We start from the raw sequence: 20,492 nt of genomic DNA, 5'->3' as shown, positions 1-20,492 counted from the left end.
ATGCCTACCGATAGTGAGTATATAGATGAGCGTGTTCTATACAGTTCACAGTCAGTCGATCAGTTGGAGAGAGATGGTCGATTATCGCAACATTTTAAAGACAAGAATTCAAGACCATTCCCTCCCACTTATATCCTAACTTTTCCGACTCACATCCCATGAATCCCTTCCCTGAGAATTTTTTGTATAAAAGAAATAGGCGTGTACCAAGGAAATTCCTACTCGGGAATGCATCTCATTCATCTTAACTGTCGAACAATCGGTTTTTCTGATGGGACGGTAAAAAACGGAAATATTTTCCTACTTATGACGACTTGGTCCAACTCAACCTTTTTTGCCTTTGTTTAATTTTACAAGATCAGGGTTCATGCGTTAGATAGCATTGGCATAAACTGACGACCTTAAATGTGTTTTTATGAAAACTGTGCCAAAAACAAGTTTAAACGGTCTTCCTACGATCATTAAGAACAGGATAATGATTAATCGAATCAGTATGTTCACGTCCTTTGTCCCGTAATTATGTGCGGAAGACAGATATCAAACATTTGTTTATTATCAGCAGGCTCGTATTTTGCTTTTGTTTTAGACTGAAACAGGAAATACGAGAAGGTTATCGTTTGCTTTTCTCTTTATTGCGAACAACGTAAACTGCAACCGGTAACGTTTCATTGACCTTGGGAACACCCGAGGAAATCTTTTGTTCTTTTTTTAATGAAGATGAAATAAGCCAATCAGCCTTCTTAATTTCAAAGAGTTGAACAATAGAATGAAGAATTGACTGATTTTTGAAAACTGCAAAAGAGTTGGCTGATCATTAGATATCATTCAATGCTGGTCATATTGTCTAAACTCGTATGCACAAAGTTCTTAATTCTATTTTCAATTTTTTTGTTCTTCTGGACGCAGATTCCTCCCTGAAATAGCAGTAATAGTTGAGCTGAAACTGTTAATTCCATCATTATCTGGCACATTCTCTCATGCTAAGCTTCGCATTTCTCGATAATTGCTTTTGAGAGAAATAAACCGTTTAGAGAGGAGAATGAGAACAGTATGTGTTTGTACAAGTCCGTTACTAAGGAAATAGTACAACATATAACGTGGCAGTTTGTCATACTCTTCAGATCTATTCCTCTTCTCGGGTGCCTAATATTACTGACTTTTGATTTTGCACCTTTAAAGGAAAGGCAAAGAAGAGGAACATGTCTTTTTTAAACAGAAGCGTTTCCCCTGGGCAACGATCGAACTCGCCTATGGCGTCTAATTGTGAAACAGAACTTCAAGAAAACCATCTTACCGAAACAGAAGATAAGCTCTTCCTTACCCAAAAGGAAACTGAAGCGACCATTGACGGTCAAGAGCAACTGAATGCTATTTCAAACGGGAATATGGGAAATGGTAGTAGTTTGCTGCAAACTGCTGACGAGAAGAGCGATGCCAGCCAAGGTCCGAGATTGTATCATGTGGCCCTGCTGGCTATATGTTTTCTCTCAGTAGTTTCTCTTGCGCTCACCTTGCTGATGTTGTTTGGTGTACTTCACGTTGGTTCACCGCAATGTTCCTGCTCTGGAGAAACAGGTATTTGCAGATTTACAAGATTTTTGAGTCTAAATTTTAAATCATATCTTCAAATTTATCGTGCGTTAGATGCGCTTCTATTTTGGATCAATTTTCGCTGCGAAAGCGAGTCTCAGCCTATGGTAAACCACACATACTTTGCCTGGTAAGGTAGACAAACGTAAAAGTTGGCAAGAGCACGAAATCCAAACAAGATCGAGGTTGAAAAAGTACGGACAAGCCTGTGACGCACTGCAGATGATTAGCTTATCAAATTTACGCCCAAATCGTGAAGAAGCCTCTTTTATTATCATTATCATTACTATTATTTTTAATTACTATCATTATTATTATTATTATTGTTAGAGACCTTCGAGTCATTGATAAGAACAAACAGGAAAGGATCTCTAGACCCTTCTCTGATAATTGCCTTCAAAGGCGTTTTTTTTGTTTGTTTGTTTATAACAGTACACCAACACACTTCTCTCTTCAGCGTTGAACAACAATTGTTAAACTTGCTCCGCAGCTCCAGGTGCGATACCTATATACATAACTAGGCACAAAAATGCATCTTAGCACGCCTCGCGAGAATCATGAATACCTTTATTGACAGCGATATTATCTTTATTCACAAAAATCATCCCCTCTTCCCGGGCTTTGAAATGTGTGCGATGAATAGGGTTCTTTTTTTTTTTTTGGTTCGTTTTTTTGTTTTTCTTGGATTCAGTTTAAGTCTCGAAAAAAAATCCCCGATGTTATTGACAGCATGTAAAAGTCATTAACGTATAAGATGATCAGGAAAGTCTCACCAATTTGATTTAAGATCATCCTTCTCCCTGCGGGTCGATTCTTGAGCTCTAGGGCCAATCATAATAGCGAAACTACATTCGCTGTTACCCGTTCAGACTGAAATATTTAACCTATTGAAAAAAAAGGATCTTTTTGTGGCTTATCTACAGTTTTTCCTTGAGACCAAAAGACCCCAAGGACTTATGCCCTGGGTTTATTAAAGAATTTTTCTGTTGCGCTACTTTGTAAATGAAAAATCGACCGCATTGTTTCATCGTTTTATAACTATTGAGAATCGAAAGATGTGAAAAATGTTCAAACACCGCATTAGAGCATTAGGGGAGTAAGCGGTAAACATAATCCGGAAAAGCCGAAAATATTGAATACCCTAAATTTTTCGTGGTAATCAAATTTGAAAAACCAACGAAGCCTATTTTTACATAATAATTATTTTCAAAAAAATCCTTGGATCTTAAAATGTTTTAAGTTTTAAAGTTTTCTTTTTGTTTCCAAGTTTTAATTTCTATATCCTAATGAGTGAGTTGCCAGTAATTGATCCTAGTGTTTGCATAAAGATTTCTGCGATCGCCACGGGGCAAACATTGTGTCGAGATCCAAAAAAATCATATCAAGTGATTTAACACTTAAGTTGCTTATTTATTGTGATCGACAAGAATGAATCAGCGTTGAAAATTATTTCTTAATTAAACCTTGTCTTCTGAGACGATGAATAGGTACAAATGCACTACAGGAAATATGTCCACAGTTTCTGCCCGAGCTCCCGTGATCTTACTGTTCCTGATCATATCTTCCAAGGAGTCCCAGGAGTGGAGTGGCAGTTCAAATACCTTTATATGTATTTGAACTGCCACGACATGCATTAAATATATGTTTCTCATGGTGTATTTTATTCCTCCGAAGAGCAACAGCTCGGTATATGTAAAAACAATTCCATTTCCACCGATAAGGACTTCTCTCCTTTGAGGAGGTATATTTTCAGACGCCGTAATTTGCTGATTAAAACTGTAAAAAAGTACGGAAGCAGGCTTTACCCACACAAATCCAATTGAAAAGACTTAATTATTATTATTATTATTATTATTATTATTATCATTATTTAAATCTCTAGCCATCGTGCATTTATGCATCCACTCATTTATTAATGTTTTTCTTTCATCTATTCATGAAGAAATATCAGAACTTAAGAAGAATCAACAAGAGCTGAAAAGGAACCTCTCGGCTTTGAGAGAACCGGTAAGTCAAAATTATTCGCTATTAATTAGGGAAGAAAATTCAGTGATAGAAATCGCATCACGAGATACATCCACTACTGCTGGAAACTGAAAAAAAACCTCAAGTAGTGGGAATTTAGATTTTCTATAATCAATACAACCCGCCATATGATATCAACCATGATTCTTATCATGCTATTTCAGTTGTAGTTGGGTTCCGTGGGCTCAAAGATATATAGCTCAAGAAAACTGCCTAGTAAGTTGACTGTTGTAAAATGTGTCCCTTTTTTCTGCTCGCGTCCATCCAATTTTTTTTCGGTTTTTTGAAGGGTAGAAGGTGCATAAAATTTCTCTGCTCGACTCTTGTTTAATTCCTCGCATTTCATGTTTTCATTTTCGTTTCATCTCTTTCCGTCATATGATATATTTTATATTGAAAACGAATACTTTCCTTTAAACTTTAGTCAGGAACCTATTTCTATTCGTTGTTACGTCAGGTTTCAAAGAGGATTCTGGAGAATACCATTGCTGAGGTGAGTTTTTTCTTTCAGTGTTTGTTTATAGTCGTGAACTTCTGGTTTTTTTCTTTTTTTGAGTAAAAGGGGGGGGGGGGGGCTGGGGGTAGCGTTATTAGAAAAGAAAGTATTTGTGTGCTTGGCATTCGAATAACAAAACAGTTAAAAAGCGTGTATTGTTCAAATTTGATTCTACTTTTTCATTACAGATTAAAAATGAGTTCCTGAATGTTAAAAACAAAGTAAGTTTACTCTAAAAATCCTTGGCAATTCAACAAACATATATTTTTTTTTTAATTATCTTCCTTGATATTCATTAATTGAATTCCTTATTCATCGATCCTAGAGCCCTTATTTGCATCAGTTCTTAAACATTTAGTAGATTTAGTCATTCTTATATGTATTACTAACTTTTTGTATTCCTTGTATTCAATTTTTCCGTTTCTCATATGAAAGATTACACATCAAAGCAAATCTAGTTCTCGAATTTCTTATATTTCTTGTAGTAATTGTACATGCTAAATTTAACTCACTTGAATCAAATAGTGCAATCTTATTTCGACACAATCAAATAGTGTTATCTCATTACGACACAGTCTCTTTGTGTAAACTTTTTTTATTCATTATTGTGACAGGTTTCAAAAGGTTTAGAGAATCTGGAGAATAACATTACCGAGGTGAGTTTTTCCTTCAGTGTTTTCAATATAGTCTTATACTAAAGAAAGAAAGATTACGCAACAACAAAGATCCATTTCTTAAATTTTTGACCGTTCTTGTAGTACGTGTACACGCCAAATTAAACTCACTTGAATCAAATAGTGTATAATCTTATTACGACACATGTACAGTCTCTTTATGTAAACCTTTTCAATTGTTATTCTGACAGGTTTCAAAAGGTTTAGTGAATCTGGAGAATAACTTTACCGAGGTGAGATTTTCCTTCAGTGTTTTTAATATAGTCTTATAGTAAAGAAAGAAAGATTACATATCAACAAAGATCCATTTCTTGAACTTCTTCTTATTTCTTGTAGGACGTGTACACGCCAAATTTATCTCACTTGAATCAAATAGTGCAATCTTATGACGACACATTCTCTTCATGCAATATATTTATTTATTATTGTGACAGGTTTCAAAAGGTTTAGAGAATCTGGAGAATAACTTTACTGAGGTGAGTTTTTCCTTCAGTGTTTTCAATATAGTCTTATAGTAAGGAAAGAAAGATTACACATCAACAAAGATCCATTTCTTGAATTTCTGACCGTTCTTGTAGTACGTGTACACGCCAAATTAAACTCACTTGAATCAAAAAGTGTATAATCTTATTACGACACATGTACAGTCTCTTTATGTAAACCTTTTCAATTGTTATTCTGACAGGTTTCAAAAGGTTTAGAGAATCTGGAGAATAACTTTACCGAGGTGAGATTTTCCTTCACTGTTTTCAATATAGTCTAGACAGAAAGAAGAAAGACTTCAAATCAAAAAAAATTATTTCTGGAATTTGTTTCATTTCTTGTAGGACGTGTACACGCCAAATTTATCTCACTTGAATCAAATAGTGCAATCTTATTACGATACAATCAAATAGTACAATCTTATGACGACACAGTCTCTTTATGCAATATATTTATTCATTATTGTGACAGGTTTCAAAAGGTTTAGAGAATCTGGAGAATAACTTTACCGAGGTTAGTTTTTCCCTCAGTGTTTTCAATATAGTCTTATACTAAAGAAAGAAAGATTACACAGACAAGATCTGCTTCTTGAATTTCTTACATTTATTGTTGTACGTGTACACGCCAAATTAAACTCACTTGAATTAAATAGTGCAATCTTATTTCGACACAAATTGTGTTATCTTATTACGACACAGTCTCTTCATGTAAACCTTTTGATTCATTATTGTGACAGGTTTCAAAAGGTTTAGGGAATCTGGAGAAAAACGTTACAAAGGCAAGTTTTTTTTTCTCTGTATATTCATCTCCTTGTATATCTCTGTTTCTTAGAGTTATGGACGGCGATATCAGAATGCAGCTATTCGCGTGTTTGGTCTGAGAATTACAACCCAATCATTACAGCTGTTTGGTTTAATAACAGTTCTTGTCTCTTTGGTATCAGTGAAATCATCACTTCCTCTTCTTGGAGGAGGACGTGGTGATTTCGCTCTTCTTGTCAAAACAGAAAATCTTGTTTTTCGTAGATCACATGCCCACTGGGACTCAATAGTACTAAGGGTGATATTGGACCTGCTGGACCTGCTGGACCTGCCGGACCTCCAGGATATAATGGTACTCAGGGCCCTCGTGGACCATCCGGTTACAATGGTACCCAGGGACTACCTGGACCTGGAGTCAGTTCCTGTGTCTACAACATTGCAACCAGCCCGGGTATGTCACCAGGTTCGGCCGCTAGGCAAGAAGTGGAAATGAAGGAACCAAACGTAAGTTTAGAGATGAACCCTATATTGGGTACAGAAGAAAGAATATATCATTTTGGTTTGAATTTTATTACGAACGGTACTGGTAGAAGTTTCTTTAAAATTCATGAAAAGAACTAAAGAATCCTTCAAACTTTCAAAGATTGAACTTAAGAAAATAACATGGAGAAAATTTTCTAAATTTTCTCCACTGTTACAGTATAATTTAAATAAACTTAACTTTCAGAAATACAACTATTTTATTAAACAACACGTCCTGAGTTAATTCCTACGCAGAAACGACTCTGAAAAGCAACGCTAACGATAATCATCGTCTAAAAACGATCTTAAGCGCACTGCAGACTATACTTCAGCTTACCTTTGACACACAAACTCGCCGTGACTAGACTTACTCGGCTTTCTAGAAAATAATGTTCTACAGTCACTTCTTGCACTGAAAAATTCAATAATATTTAATTGCCATTGCTCTATTTGACAATTTCGAAATCGTTTCAGCGTTTAGTTTCGCAAGGCAAAAAATTAGAACGCCACCTCTTTGGCGAGCTTTTGCCGTCGGCTTTCTCACAACATAAATAATGCTATATGTACTTTAGCCTATTTGCATACAGGAAATGTTTTAGCTTGTCACATTCGAACTCTTGACGCCATTTATAATTATCATTAATATCATCATTGTAGTCATTATCATTTCTTTTTTTTTTAGCAGAATACTACCTTCATTGGTGTAAACTGTGATACAAATGACGCAAAATTTGTGAAATTATCAAGCACCAACTCAGGTGACGAGAGAACCTACAAGTGCTTTTGCGAAGGTAGCCTTTCAATAGGAGTAAGAAAGATGCATTGCTACATGCACTACTGGGAGTGTCAGTCCTAAATAGGAAAACTTTAAGCCATTCTTTGTAACAGGGCCATTTTAAAGACAATAATAGACTGTTTTACCAGAAACAAGATGAAGAGCAATTTAGGTAGTTTAAAATGAGTGCTGCAATATTAACAACTGCCGTACTTGTTTTCAAATGTGTCTAGTAACAGAAAAAGGCAAATAATGATTTCACCAAATCATATTGTTATGGATATCGATGGCTTATTTCAGACTTAGTCTTTTGGCATCATGGAAAGTAACAGAGTTAGAAGTGCGGTCATCTTATTTCATTCAATTAACGTTTATTCATGATCTTTTCTTAAGCTTTATTAGAATCCAACATTTTACGAGACGAGCCGATGAATTTTCCACGAACAGTAAAAATAATTTAATTTTGCCTGAATGTTTTTTTTGCGACCTCAACCGCTTAGCCGCGGTTTTTATATATTTCTCTCTAGGGTTGATTCCAAGAGAGTGTGTGTTCTGTCTATCTGTAACTGAGAGAAATAGATTTTGTACTGAAATAAAAAAAAAATTAAAAAAATTAATTGTTATATGACAGGATCAAACTGGGAAGATATAGATGAAGGTTAACAGCAACTTTTACCTCTAGATTAGACTAGTTCCATTTACTTCAAATGAAAATCTCGTAAGACAGGTAAGCAGATTCAGTGCTTTCCTTATTCTGGTACCTTTGCTTTACGGTTTTATTGTGAGTAGAAGAAAACCGTCCAAAACTGGGCCACAGCGAAATGCATTCTTCACCATAAAGCTGTCGGGGCACAGTGATTTACCAGAGAGGGTTTTGGAATGGTTTTCCCAGTCCTCTGCCCGATCAAACGAAACCTTTATTCTAGCAAATGATTAGTATTCGTGGCACATTACCTAAAGGATTACTAGCCCGTCTCGTCCTCATTTCGAACAAATATCTAATTTTCAGGGGTGCGGTTCGATTGACCATGCCATTTGTTAAGCAGGATTCTCTCTTAAGGAGTTAATAAAATGCTGAACCAGAAGCGAGACGAAGAGCATTTTGCTGTTTTAAATAAGTTTACAAATTGCCCGCCATGTCATATTTTGTGTTGTTGGTGCGTTGCCTTTTCCGAATTTGCCAAGTGACGGTGGGGGACATGTTATGCTTGTCGCATTCATGTATGTTGCAAATATTGGCAAAAAGAGAATCAACGCTACATTGCTAAATATACTACTGGGAGTGTTAGTTCTAAGAAGTAAACGTAAAAAACGTAAAACTTCGCTTAACATGATTCTTTGTATCGAAGATGACGGGGTTGTAAAATCAGAGGCCACGGGAAAACAGATTTTGAACTGACCTGTATGTTACACTGTTTTACAAATTGGCCATATTATTATAAACGCTGACGTTTATGCATGCATAGCTATTAATTTTTCAAATGTGCACAATTGTTGTAATACGCAAATCTATCACTAAATCGTTTTTGCAATAGATATTTATAGCCAATTTAAGCGTTTGTTCAAAGGCGTTCAGGACATCAACATGGTTAAAATTGCAATCATTATCCCGTAATTGTAATCATTATCCCATCGACCGCAATTTTATGCATTCGACCTAGTCCTTCTGTACAACATTCTAACTTCGTGAACGTTAGTTACTATTATTTGGCTGTAATTCAGGTACAGAAATCATGTACCAACAGAAAAATAAATGTTTTTTATTTTTATTTTTATTTATATTTATGTTTAACAGGTTCAACGCGAGTAAAGAAAGAAAAGCAATCAATCAGTCCGGGCCATAGAAGTTTACCTATACCATGACGCCATGAATCATGGTATCAAGGTCCGATTTCTTAAAATTTACGCTGACGCCACATTTAAGTCCCGCATTTTTGCCTCTGACATCTGTGGCTCTTGGGACCCGGTTCAATTGATATAGCACAGAACGAGCCTTAGCGTCAATAGCAGTTTCAATGGCCTCGGTTGAAATGTGTGGGAGAAATCACAATTTAATGCCGAGCTGCGATGACTTATTTGGGTCAAGGATACACATGCTATCAGTATCATGTAGTTTTGAGATATTTACGACTCTTTTTGGATATAAGAAAATAATTACGGTAAGCCTCGATAAATGCGCTTCACTTGCATCAAAACAGAAGTCGAGCGTACGGCCTTTATTAGCTCATTCATGCTGAAAGCAATGAATGAGGTCTTATGGTGAAGCAGATGTTCACGGAAGTTGTCCACCCTGGACGGAAGTTGTATTCCGTAGACGGAAGTTGCATTGTGGACCGTGAACGGAAGTGGCCTCGAATGCTACTCCTCCCCACTTAGTGAAAGTCAGAATTAATTTCGATGAAAAGCTCAGAAACTCACGAGAAAAGAAATAAAATGTTTGTATGGTTTAATAAGAAGAATAACCTCAAATCACATTTCCGAACTTCTAAAAATGCAACTTGAATCGAGAAGCCGTTCACACCTGGGGCAAGGGGGACCCGTAGCGGGTTCATTTCTACACAAGCTGTGATCACACGCGAGGCAGAAATTTTTTTGGGATCACTTTCTGAAGGAGCTTAAACATCAGGCTCAATTAGGTAATCAAGCTTTCTGATGACATGTTGGCAATTCTTCACTCACCTCCCCCGACTGGTTGTAGTGCGATTGGAGGAGGACGGGGAAGGGGACATTTTTGTCACTTGCGCGGGAAAAAAACAAGTGGAAAGTTATCTATTATCCTTTTTTTTTTTTTTTTTTTTCAAAATTTTCGCGTGAAAGAATATTACCTTACCTCGCTGCGCTCCGTTCATATGCGAATATTCTGTCTTTGGCTAAAATACACTTTCTTCGTTAATTCTAAACACTACTTACGATCAAATGGAACCGAAAAGAATAACAAACCTAGGAAATACTTGCTTTCTGAATAGTGTCTTACAAGCTCTGCTCTCGGTGACATGTTTTTCCGAAGGACTCGTTGGATTGCAACACAATCGCAAGAAGTGCACCTCATTGTGAAGAGGTCTTGAAAATGTATTCAATTTTATTTTAGCACGTCAAAATAGCGGTGACATTGACATTGGTATAGAAGACATAAAATCCCAGCAGGCAAACAACATTAACCTTTTGTTGGACACGTAATCGAACCAAGTACTTTTTTCAATGAACCACAAAATTCGTTTTAAGTGTTATAACCTGCCTATTTATTCTTGACATTAAGCTTATTTTGACTTTATGAAACAGTTGGTATGAATCATATTAAAATACGTATTTGCAGGAGCAGCTCCTAGTATTTGACAAATTGATAATCTTGTTAAAACGTCATAGAAAGTTATACCCTTAAAGAAGCTCGAGTTAAATCTATATGGCCTTTTCACCGTTTCTAGCTGTAAATTTATATTATCCCTGAAAATTTTGCACGTCTTAGTTATTTGCTCGATTATTTTTTGACGCTTGTTATGTTGAGCATCCATCTTAAGTATGCGCGTATGAGTGCTCGGGGTTCAAAGAGTGAAAACGATACGCAAACCTAATAATTTTGACTCCTTCTAGCCCTACCCTCTAAAATATGAACAGTTTCTGGCTTGAAATTTTACACTTGGCAATTCCTAAATTGACTGATGCCTCACATAAGAGAAAATTATTCTTATATCATAACTGTTGTAATATTGCAAACTTAACCAACAGTTGTACACGTTACAGGAAGAGGATTCTTCTGTGAGGAATTTTTCTTATTGCAGATTAAAATTTCCTGAAATATAATAAAAAATGTATGGAAAATCTAAAACAACAGGGAAAATTCAAGGACAGGTACAGCCATAGCCATTATGAAGCAAGCATCCCCACCACTTCCAAAATGCATTATCAGCTGCCCCAGATGTCCAGGCAGCTCAGGGCACAATTAAGACATTAATACAGTTTTGTATATTTAGATTAATTATTGCAAAGTGCATTATTTCATGACAATGTACTATAACAATGTATATATATAGTTAATACCACAAAAGCAAATGATTTCTGGTGTTATCGCTCACTGAGATATCAGATCTAGAAAGTATAAGCTCATTAATAAAGAGTTAAATTTTAGCTAAAGGCTTTTCAAGTCAGTATTAATTTGACAATTTACTGTACGTTTTAAAATTACAGAGCAAAACACTAAAGTTAGGTTGTAAAACACTAAAACACTTACTTATCTATCGGTCTCAAAACGTTTTTCCCTTTACTGTTTGAGCTTCTGTTTACTACACGCCGATGTTTCTTGTATTCTTCAGTGTGACGACATGAACAAGTGACCAAAGAGGTCACGCCAGCAGGGAGAGGCTTGGGCACAAATTCAGTAGGCTTGGCTACTGAGCTGAGCCTGGTTTCCAAGCTCCTTTAAAAAGTTATCCAAAAAAGTTTTTTTCACGCGGAAGAGCATCAGAGGCAGCCATATTGGTAAGCCACCCATTTGCGTTCGTCTTCAGTTGGTATAAAGTAATCATTGCTTTGTCGTTTTCTTTTCTACGGGAGCTCTTCAACATACAGCCCACACATCAATCATAGCGGCCAAGATAGTCCCACTAAAAATTGTTTTTCGAGCTCCAACTGGACTTGAGGCTCAACAGAAACAGCAATACCGATCCGGTCAGCACAAAATGCAGACTGCAGACCGGGTGCAAAATACAGACTACAGGCTGCAGACTGGTAATAAAATGTCATTTTACAAGTTACCGAGCGTCACGCAATCGCTTTTCCGCGATCATCCATTGCGGAATATTTTGATCACAATCGTTCTTAATACAGTTTCAAGCCTTCATATAGTCTTCTCACTTGGTTGGTGTGATGTCTGTACAGAATTTACCAACTTAATAGGTAGATGTTGATGTAAATGAGATGTCATTATTAAATATTTAACACGTGCAATGTTCGTTTCATCTTTTAACCCAAATGTGCACACACACTGATTTTCACATATGTGCCCTACATTATTATTAACTTAAATGACGAACTGGCGAGTTTTTATAGGGAAAAGCGAAGCAAAGAAGAATTTAGCTATTTATCATAATCGTTACGATATGATCAATTGACAGCTTTGTAATGCGCTCAGTTGACCTTTTATACCCTTACTTCTGTATGCACACTCTTAAGAGTGTCTCTGTAAGAGCGGTCCGGTCGATTTTGCTTGAGACACGGATTTCGCTCGTTTCTCGTGTGTTGTAAGACATTCATGTACCTATACTAAAACCACAATCAGTTTGATCGGATCTCTTTATTTTTCAGAGTTTTACGGAAATTAAATTTCACTCGAGCGAAGGCTTGTTGTGACACTTTTCAAGACTTTAATTTCATACAACTTTGGAGGACAATTTACAAAAAACTACGGAACTCAGCAAAAAACAAATACCACAGCCATGTATATTAACTCTATCTTATCTATCGAGGCGACTTTCGTAAACATTACGTGTCAATTAAGGAAACAGGAAGACTTGAATGACACCTTATCGGTTCGCCTAAATCAAACACGCCAAAACCGATCAAATTCAAGGTAAATTTTTGAAAAAGTGAGGCGTTCTTAACTGATCCAACTAACATAGCTAGGAAGTAGGTGCCATAGAAAAGATAACTACAGAAAAAAACTTTGCGGCCCGACCTTTACGAGAACTTTATAACTCCGTGAACTTACTTAATTTTCGGCAATCTCCAAGTTTGGCCGCCATTTTGAGGGACTTGTCAACATGAAGCGTAACCGATATAAATCAAGCAGGCAAATCTAAAACCGTCAGAAATACATACGAAAGCAATTTAAATGAACTTTACTTTCAATTCAAGCGACAAAATTTGAAATTGTTCGTTAAACTTACAATCCTCATGCGACCATTTCTTTCAACAATTCAAACACTACAACTAGTGTTCGAATTCCCCTCGTCGATTCCACCGCAAGAAATAACCTGTGCCACCCAAGCTTCGACTCGAATATGAAGTACGAATCAAGTAACATAACTGCTTCATCTTCGGGGCAATATCAAGCTGGTATTTTGATTTTCCGATCGACAAGAACGGTGATCAGGAATAGATCGGTTTGTTTACCTCGTAAACGTAACCGCTGACCAGCCGCTCAGTGAAAACAGCATAGCGAGGGGTGGGGTGGTTGGCGGGCTTATCGTCATAAGATATTCGAATGCATGCTCAAAAAGCTTTAGGACTATCAGTCTAAACAGTGAAGGCATGCTTCGAGGTACAGACAATTTTTATTTTATTCTCATAACTTTCTCCTTTAAATTAGAACTGGTATTAATTAATAGAGTTATCAATATATTTTTAACCGGGGCATCCATATAACCTTTATGCTTGTCGTCAGTGGTATAAAATAAAATGTCTTTTCCACCAGAACCTTTTATTTATGCCCCATTGCACGGAATGAACACTATACTTAGAATGTTTGCTTTAAGTAATTTTTTTCTGTTCCCAAGAATGTATGCAAAGTGATAGAGATTTGATTCGTTCCGCTGACACGTTCTTTTAAGTTATGGCGCGTGCAGGTTTTTTCTATCAAAAGTCACGCGTGCAACACACCGGAATTGAAAATTCGTCGTAAAATCGCACGAACCTTAGAATGAGTCTAGGCAACTTTGACTTCTGGCGAGATTAAGAGGATTGTTCAAAGGACCCCTTGAGATTTTTTTCAGGACTATAACAGAGAATTGTTAATAACTATGATAATCGTCATCATTAGCGGACGGTGCTTTTTGCCCATTGTTGTCATCATTATCGTTATGCATGTCGCCTTACCTAGCTACACAGAAAATTGTTCTCTCTTTTGCTCCCCTTGGATCCTGGAAACTGTTACTATTAAGACGATCAACAAGAAAGCCTTTATAATTATTGAAACTTTTGATTAACAGAATGTAGGAAAAAATCGGTGGGGAGAGTTTTTCGCGTATCTTATAATCTGAACGATAGTTTTAAATAAAACAAATAACAATTCATTCAATTTACCTTAGTTGTCTCGTGTTTAAAAGTGGCGTTTCTGGGGACCGTAGATTCTTCTCTGATTCTTCTTGTCTCAGCCAAGACTCACTATCATCAACTTTTTTCTTGTGCTTCTTACGGCATGGGACACTGTGAGCTGAGGTAAGCGATTGCAAATTTCTCAGTTAAAGTAAAGCCCAGTAGCATCCATCAGGAATTAAAAACCGACATGCACTGTTTACTTTTATTATTCTTAATCAAATAAGGGGTGAGGAAAACTGACCGCAAATAATTGTGAACCGTACGCATGAGTAAGTAGATTGCGTTGTCAGGTGATTTGACACGCCGGGCTGGTGAGCGCTCTGAAGCGGAACAATCAGCGTCCACAAATATGGCGTTTGTGACCGTGTGGTTTTTAGAGAAGCCTGGAACTGAGTTAACGCCTGTTGAAAACTGCCTCCGAGCGGTCCTGGAGTTAGTCCGAAGGCGCCAAAACTCGAATGTGCTGAAAGTACACAGTTTTCCCGTCATTTTGATACTAAATATGCCATGGTTTCTTCGATGTTCGCTTAGCAAGAGACAGTAGAGGAAATAGTAAAAGAAAAGGTAAGGTTTATTTGTCGTTTCTATCGTATTTTTGGCTAGGATAGTTTTTTGAGTTTCTCTACTTATCCGAGAATTTGTGCTACGAACCGAAACTTCAAAGCCTTGACAAAAGCTCTATGATTTTTGTTTTCCTAATTTTGCCTTCTTTCCTTAGTTTTTTATGAGTTAATTTCTAGGATGCCGCACACAAAGAACACGCGCTTTAACTTGGCTCAATTCATGAAAGCTCGCAAGGTTGTAAGGGAGAAAGCTGTTGATGAAAATCGCAAGCTATCGGCAGAGTACAAAAAAGTCCAGCGAGCCCAAGAAAAGGTGAGATAAATTTGTCCAGTATTAATGTTTTGGGAAGATTTTTATTTTCAATATCAGAGAATATTGTAACAAAGGATTATAGGAAAGTGGTGGAGGTTCATGTGTAGGGAGGCTTGAATTTCAATTTTGACAGGGTAAAAGCTTTTTATGTGTTTAAACTCTAAATGACACTTGAAATTAAACAATCAGTGCTTATGAAATCACTTGTATAATAATTGCTTTCAGTTGGCCACAGTCAGGGAACACTTCAAAGACATAACAAATGAATTAGAAAATATTCCTGTGAGTATACTCTTGATTCTTTATTGTGGTTGTTTTACCAGTACCAGTAAGTATGCAGCAAAAAACTGCTGGGTGCGACCTCCAACTAAGTCTGTAGGTTTGCATTGATTAGTGGTTGGATGAGGTTTAATTTTATGCCAAATTTTATTAATAATGTGAACAGAAAAATATTCAATTTTGTAAAAATAAAAAAAATATTTTGCAAGTTCAATTTCGGTGAACTAACCACTTAACACAGAGCCAGTGCCAGAATGACAGCCATGGTCAGGCTTCTATGCCGGTACCTATGCAAGAAACCTGAGCGAGTGCCTGTGTTCATTTGGTCAGTAAAGACTGTCATAAATGACAGTGTCTCTAAATTGTAAACATCAACATATTGAATGTAAGATATGGCTAAATATCTATTTTGTTATCATCCAACCACATCCAATTTAAATAATTGTGTTACTACCCAGTGTCTAATTTAGCAATATTTTAGTCACAGGGACAGGTATCTCAGGCACGAACAAGAAGCCCTACTGCACTTGTCAATGGAGAATCAACACTGGGACCAAGAACCGCAAGAAAAAGGAGGCATGAAACCATTGAAGCTGCTGCCAAAATTCATGGGAGCTCAAATGAACATTCCTCAGCCTGTTTCGAGGGAATGTTTGACACTCTGCAAAAGAGATGCAAGTTAGATAAGTTAACAAAATATGTGACAGAGAACAAGCAGTTGACCAATAGAATAGTTTGTAAAGAGTATAAGAAGAGTGTGTTAGAATTTGAAAAGTCAGATGACAACATTGTTCGAAGTATTGCAACATATTATGCAAGTGGTGTAATGGGGAAACGAAAGTACAAAAGTGTAAGACTGGTGCTTTCAATGAAATCAAATGAAGGCAAACCAGGGAAAAGAACAAGTATTTCAATTTGTAAAGGCTGTAAGGTTCCAGAGCTTCTAACTTATAGTAACCTTGTAGAACAGTTAAAAAAGATTGACATTGGGACTGTTCATGAAATTGACCCAGACTATCTAGAGGGCTTAGAAACTGAAAACCAAGTCAATGGTGCATATAGAGACTTGAGACAATACCCACCACTTGCTGTGTCCTCTTAATAAATGTGATGGTGAAAGGCGTTTCAGAAGTTATGGAAACTTTTGAAGTTCCTTTTCTTGTTCCTTTACTCTACTTAATAAGGAATTCTCGGACTGAGTCTCTGCTTACCTCAGATAACTGGGCAAAATCTCGAATCAGTCTGTTCTCTCTGTTATAGTAGATTATATCTGTGTGTTTTTCTTCGTTGTGCACAACACCATAAGCGGAACGGGCCTTTTTAACCATCTGTAAAATTAAGGAAAATATTTCCGAGGACATCGCCCTTTTAAACTCTACAGTCCAAGCGCTTCGGGCCTTCATTCTTGGACTGAGGCGCCTATGGAGCATCTTAAGCCACATCTTCACTTCTCCTTCCAGGAGTGCTGTCGCTGGAATTTGTGACATTTTAGCTCGTTTCAAAGAGCTTTGGCCCACACGGTTTTTTTCAAAAATTGAAGTGAGAGCTGTTTTTACTTCTTCTTCAAACAAAAAGAAATTATCGACTTCATCACGTAAAGGACGAAGAGCCACAATAGCATTCAAAATGCTATTTTCAGCCGCCATTTTGAAAACTGCTTTGTACTTTTATTCGCATTTCCGCTGTACAATCTCAAACAACAGCGGGCGACAAAGTTCCACTTCACGGCACGCGCCAGCCCGGCGTGTGATCTTCTACAAAAACATTATTGATTATCAACCGAGCAACTTTGTACATATTTCCATCTGTGATGAAAAGCACTTACACATAGATCTATTTTTTTTCAACGTGATGTGTACTTAAGTACCCTTCATCTAATAAAGAATTTCTTCTCTTTTCGAGCAGATATGTCACGTGACAAAAATAGATAACAGAAAATGTTACTGAAGACCACCTGATTCAACTGGAATAATAACTCCAAACAGCTTTTGAACGTCCTGAGACATATGCAAGGTAATTACATCTCTGCCTTGGATACGCTTCCTGACACCATCATGATCAGGATACTGACGTGTTACCTTTGCACTTCTCCAAAACTTCCCCAGAGTGTAGCGATGCCTATAGCAAATCCACATTTTTTTGTTTATCCTCCTGAGCGAGGTGAAATATGCCAATCCTTGCCAAGATTAGCTCATTTTCACTTAAAAACCTCTTTAGACAGGTGGCAGCTTATCAAATGATGTTTTACTTCGTCATTCTACGCTAAATAACAATGCAAGAAAACCATATAACCTTGGAGGATAAGGCCTGTTCCAAGTACCAGGCAAACTTTATTAATAACTAAATCACATCAAACGAGTGGTGTCAGGGGGGCCAGGAAAAACCCACATAACCCTTATCAAAGGGAACGGGAAACCTGGGTGGAGCCACGACACACACTCGGACCCTCCACTGGCCAAAAAACCTTAACCTTAGATACCCATACTTCTAGTAACTTCAAGCATCTCAGAATGAGAACGCTTGATGTAACGCCTCTTAGTGCAAGGATTCTTCCATCCGGCATGTCTATCTTTCAGCTCGGGATCACTTAGCTTATAACCGTCATTAGAAGCGCCACCTGATTTGAGGCTATGTAAACAATAATCACTTGAATATAAATAAAAGTCTTTATTCCATCATAAGATAAAACTACATATCTTATGTTACAATGAATTGAAAAAACTACAGAAATCTACATACATATTATGAATTAAAAAGTATATCATTACACTAAATGGAGCTTAAATATCAACCTATTCACAAATGTGTTCATAAAGCGCTGTGTATTAATTTTCGGGCGCGCGCAGCCTTTTTTCCTGAGATTGTGTAGATATGTCTTTTGGACAGGAATGATATCTTTCAGGGGGTGGCAATCCGTTGATTTTAGTTTCTTCAAAATGTTTCTGTCTTGTTTGTTTAAAAGGTTCTTGATAAAAACTGGAAATGAGATAAAACCGCGTTTATGACATCGGTCTAAAAAATTTTGTACAACCGTAAGATCGGACTCAGATGCCCCATAGACTGAAAGTGCATAGCTAAAATTAGCCAAAACAATCGATATAAAAAGATGATCAATCTCTGCCTGAGAGTAATGTTCCTTTCTCAATGTTCGTAGGACGTGTAAACACTTGTTTGCTTTGACAAGCTTAGTTCTTACATGCTCATCAAATTTTCCATCACTCTGTAAAGTTACTCCTAGTAAAAGGAAGCTATTACATTGGGGAATATTATTAATTGGAGAGTAGAGTACATTATGATTTTTCTTTCTAACAACCAGCTCTTTACATTTGCAAGGGTTGCAGACCATTCTATTGTCTTTACACCATGTTAAAAACTGTCCTACTAAGTCGGCAGACGGGTCACTATTCCTAGTGATAGGCGAAAGAATAGTGGAATCATCGGCATATTTAAAAAGCACAGGGCAACCATTAAAAAAAATCTCCAAATCGTTCAAAAATATATTAAAAAGATACGGTCCGCTTACACTACCTTGCGTGGTTCCTCTATTGACAAGTTTCCACTGTCCTAAAAAATTATAACTAACAACACGTTGTTGTCTTGCATAGAGGAAACTATGATACCAATTGATAATGTACGGATTTAGAGGTAGCTGTTTCAGTTTGGCAGACAAAATAGCATGGTTCACAAAATCGAAAGCCTTACTGAAGTCCATGGTAAAAATTCGCACTGCACTATAGTCACTACTATCTAAATACTTGTATGTCTGGTGCTGGATAGCGAGCAAGGCATTTGTGCAACTACCCGCCTGTCTATATGCAAATTGGGTGTGGCTCAGGTTGCTCTCAATGACTGACTGTGCTTGTGTACGATACACGACCTTCTCAAACAACCGGGCAATAACGGGAGTAACATTAATACCACGGTAGTCTGAGTCCTCTATAGGCATGTTCACTTTGGGGAGAGGATTAACATTTGCCCTTTTCCAGGAGTCTGGCCATGTATGAGTAGACAGCGATAGATTCCAAACGTGAGTGACGATTGGTGTGAGTAGCTCAGCGCAGTCTTTCCAGATCCAGTACGGGAGGTCGTCTGGTCCCGTTGCGGTTTTCTTTACATGAACTAAGGTATTCCAGACACACCGCTCAGATATTTTCGGGGGCTTTACACTGTCCGGGATATCCATATCACTAGGTCTAACGTAAGTGTCATCATAGCACAAGTTGGCGAAGTAGTCGTTCAGACGAACTAGAGAGTTCTTGTCCAAATTTATCAACGATGACCTGCGACGCTGCGATAGGGCGTCCACGCCCTTCCATCACTCACCGCTACCAATGGCAGCCAGTTTTCTTCTGTTCTCGGTTATCAGCTCAGAAATGCGCTTATTAAATAAAGACAGGCGTTCCTTATTCTTTAAAGATATATGGGACTTAGTCCTCAGCATACACTTGACTAATGGGGACATCCAAACTGGGTCACGCGATGACATGCGTACAGATTTTTGCGGCATAAACTTATTCATCACTGCACGAATCTTTACCTCAAGCACCTCGACCGCCTTGTTTATGTCCACCTCATTGAGGACGTCACTCCAGTCCAGCGCAGTGAGTGCCATATAAAATGACTGTTTCCGATGTTCCCTACAGTCCCGCACAAGAACTTTGCGGCGCATAGCTTTAAGCTTTAATCCCGCCGGTAAAACAAAGCCTTCATGGTCTGTCTTAATAAGCATATGTATGGAATATGCTTGACCGAACAGATCCGCTCGGTTGGTCATACAGTTATCCAAGCACGCGTTACCCCGCGTGGGAAAATCAACCACGAAATCCCAGCCAGACAAAGCCTTAAATTCTTGCATATCCAAACGATTTACATCGCCACCACAGACAATAGCCGCTTCTGGGTGTTTGTTCAACACAAGGTCCACAAAAGATATTATATAATTAATTAAGTCGAGATCCCGGTAGCTATGCTTGGGAGGATTA

General features: G+C 37.5%; 3 protein-coding genes across 25 annotated transcripts in view; 2 read left to right on the top strand and 1 right to left on the bottom strand.

Moving 5' to 3' along the window:
• Nucleotides 1-827: 827 nt before the first annotated feature.
• Nucleotides 828-20,492, top strand: part of LOC149042827 (uncharacterized) — a 42,602-nt gene continuing 22,937 nt past the window's right edge. For 2 of the 22 annotated variants that reach the window (XM_089212011.1, XM_089212006.1), the window contains exons 1-9: nt 1,048-1,575; nt 3,533-3,597; nt 4,040-4,108; nt 4,300-4,332; nt 4,726-4,767; nt 4,977-5,018; nt 5,220-5,261; nt 5,471-5,512; nt 5,740-5,781. In XM_089212011.1, the coding sequence (XP_089068137.1) occupies nt 1,200-1,575; nt 3,533-3,597; nt 4,040-4,108; nt 4,300-4,332; nt 4,726-4,767; nt 4,977-5,018; nt 5,220-5,261; nt 5,471-5,512; nt 5,740-5,781 (753 nt within the window). In that variant the 5' untranslated portion in view covers nt 1,048-1,199. Of the gene's footprint in view, nt 1,576-3,532; nt 3,598-4,039; nt 4,109-4,299; nt 4,333-4,725; nt 4,768-4,976; nt 5,019-5,219; nt 5,262-5,470; nt 5,513-5,739; nt 5,782-6,004; nt 6,047-6,293; nt 6,534-7,233; nt 9,096-20,492 lie in introns of those variants that run through there. The other 20 variants (XM_089212024.1, XM_089212021.1, XM_089212015.1 and 17 more) reach the window with 20 other exon arrangements.
• On the top strand, nt 14,780-16,633 carry LOC149042830 (uncharacterized). The gene is made up of 4 exons (XM_089212043.1): nt 14,780-14,919; nt 15,074-15,231; nt 15,457-15,513; nt 15,992-16,633. Exons 2-4 carry the CDS (start codon nt 15,097-15,099, stop codon nt 16,610-16,612), a joined length of 813 nt encoding a protein of 270 aa, XP_089068169.1. The 5' UTR covers nt 14,780-14,919; nt 15,074-15,096; the 3' UTR covers nt 16,613-16,633.
• On the bottom strand, nt 15,509-17,224 carry LOC149042829 (uncharacterized). 2 transcript variants are annotated; one of them, XM_089212054.1, is made up of 2 exons: nt 16,722-17,224; nt 15,509-16,171 (listed from the first exon to the last, which is right to left on the bottom strand). In XM_089212054.1, the coding sequence occupies exons 1-2, from the start codon at nt 17,154-17,156 to the stop codon at nt 16,142-16,144; spliced, it is 465 nt and encodes a 154-aa protein (XP_089068180.1). In that variant the 5' UTR covers nt 17,157-17,224; the 3' UTR covers nt 15,509-16,141. The 2 variants fall into 2 exon arrangements, 1 of the variants encoding a protein (XP_089068180.1); XR_016188341.1 differs by having other exon boundaries at nt 16,035-16,171; nt 16,593-16,732.

Source organism: Pocillopora damicornis, chromosome 7 (assembly GCF_964200805.1).
Source record: "Pocillopora damicornis chromosome 7, jaPocDami1.2, whole genome shotgun sequence".
Classification (NCBI taxonomy): domain Eukaryota; kingdom Metazoa; phylum Cnidaria; class Anthozoa; order Scleractinia; family Pocilloporidae; genus Pocillopora; species Pocillopora damicornis.
This window is presented reverse-complemented; position numbering and strand designations above follow the sequence as displayed.

Coding starts and splice junctions, on each gene's coding strand:
- LOC149042829 (XM_089212054.1), bottom strand. CDS start 17,156: ATGGCGGCTGAAAATAGCATTTTGAATGCTATTGTGGCTCTTCGTCCT. Junction 16,172..16,721: donor ATTTTGCCCAGTTATCTGAG/GTAAGCAGAGAC, acceptor TCTCTTTTGCAG/AGTGTCAAACATTCCCTCGA.
- LOC149042830 (XM_089212043.1), top strand. CDS start 15,097: ATGCCGCACACAAAGAACACGCGCTTTAACTTGGCTCAATTCATGAAA. Junction 15,232..15,456: donor TCCAGCGAGCCCAAGAAAAG/GTGAGATAAATT, acceptor AATTGCTTTCAG/TTGGCCACAGTCAGGGAACA. Junction 15,514..15,991: donor ATGAATTAGAAAATATTCCT/GTGAGTATACTC, acceptor GCAATATTTTAG/TCACAGGGACAGGTATCTCA.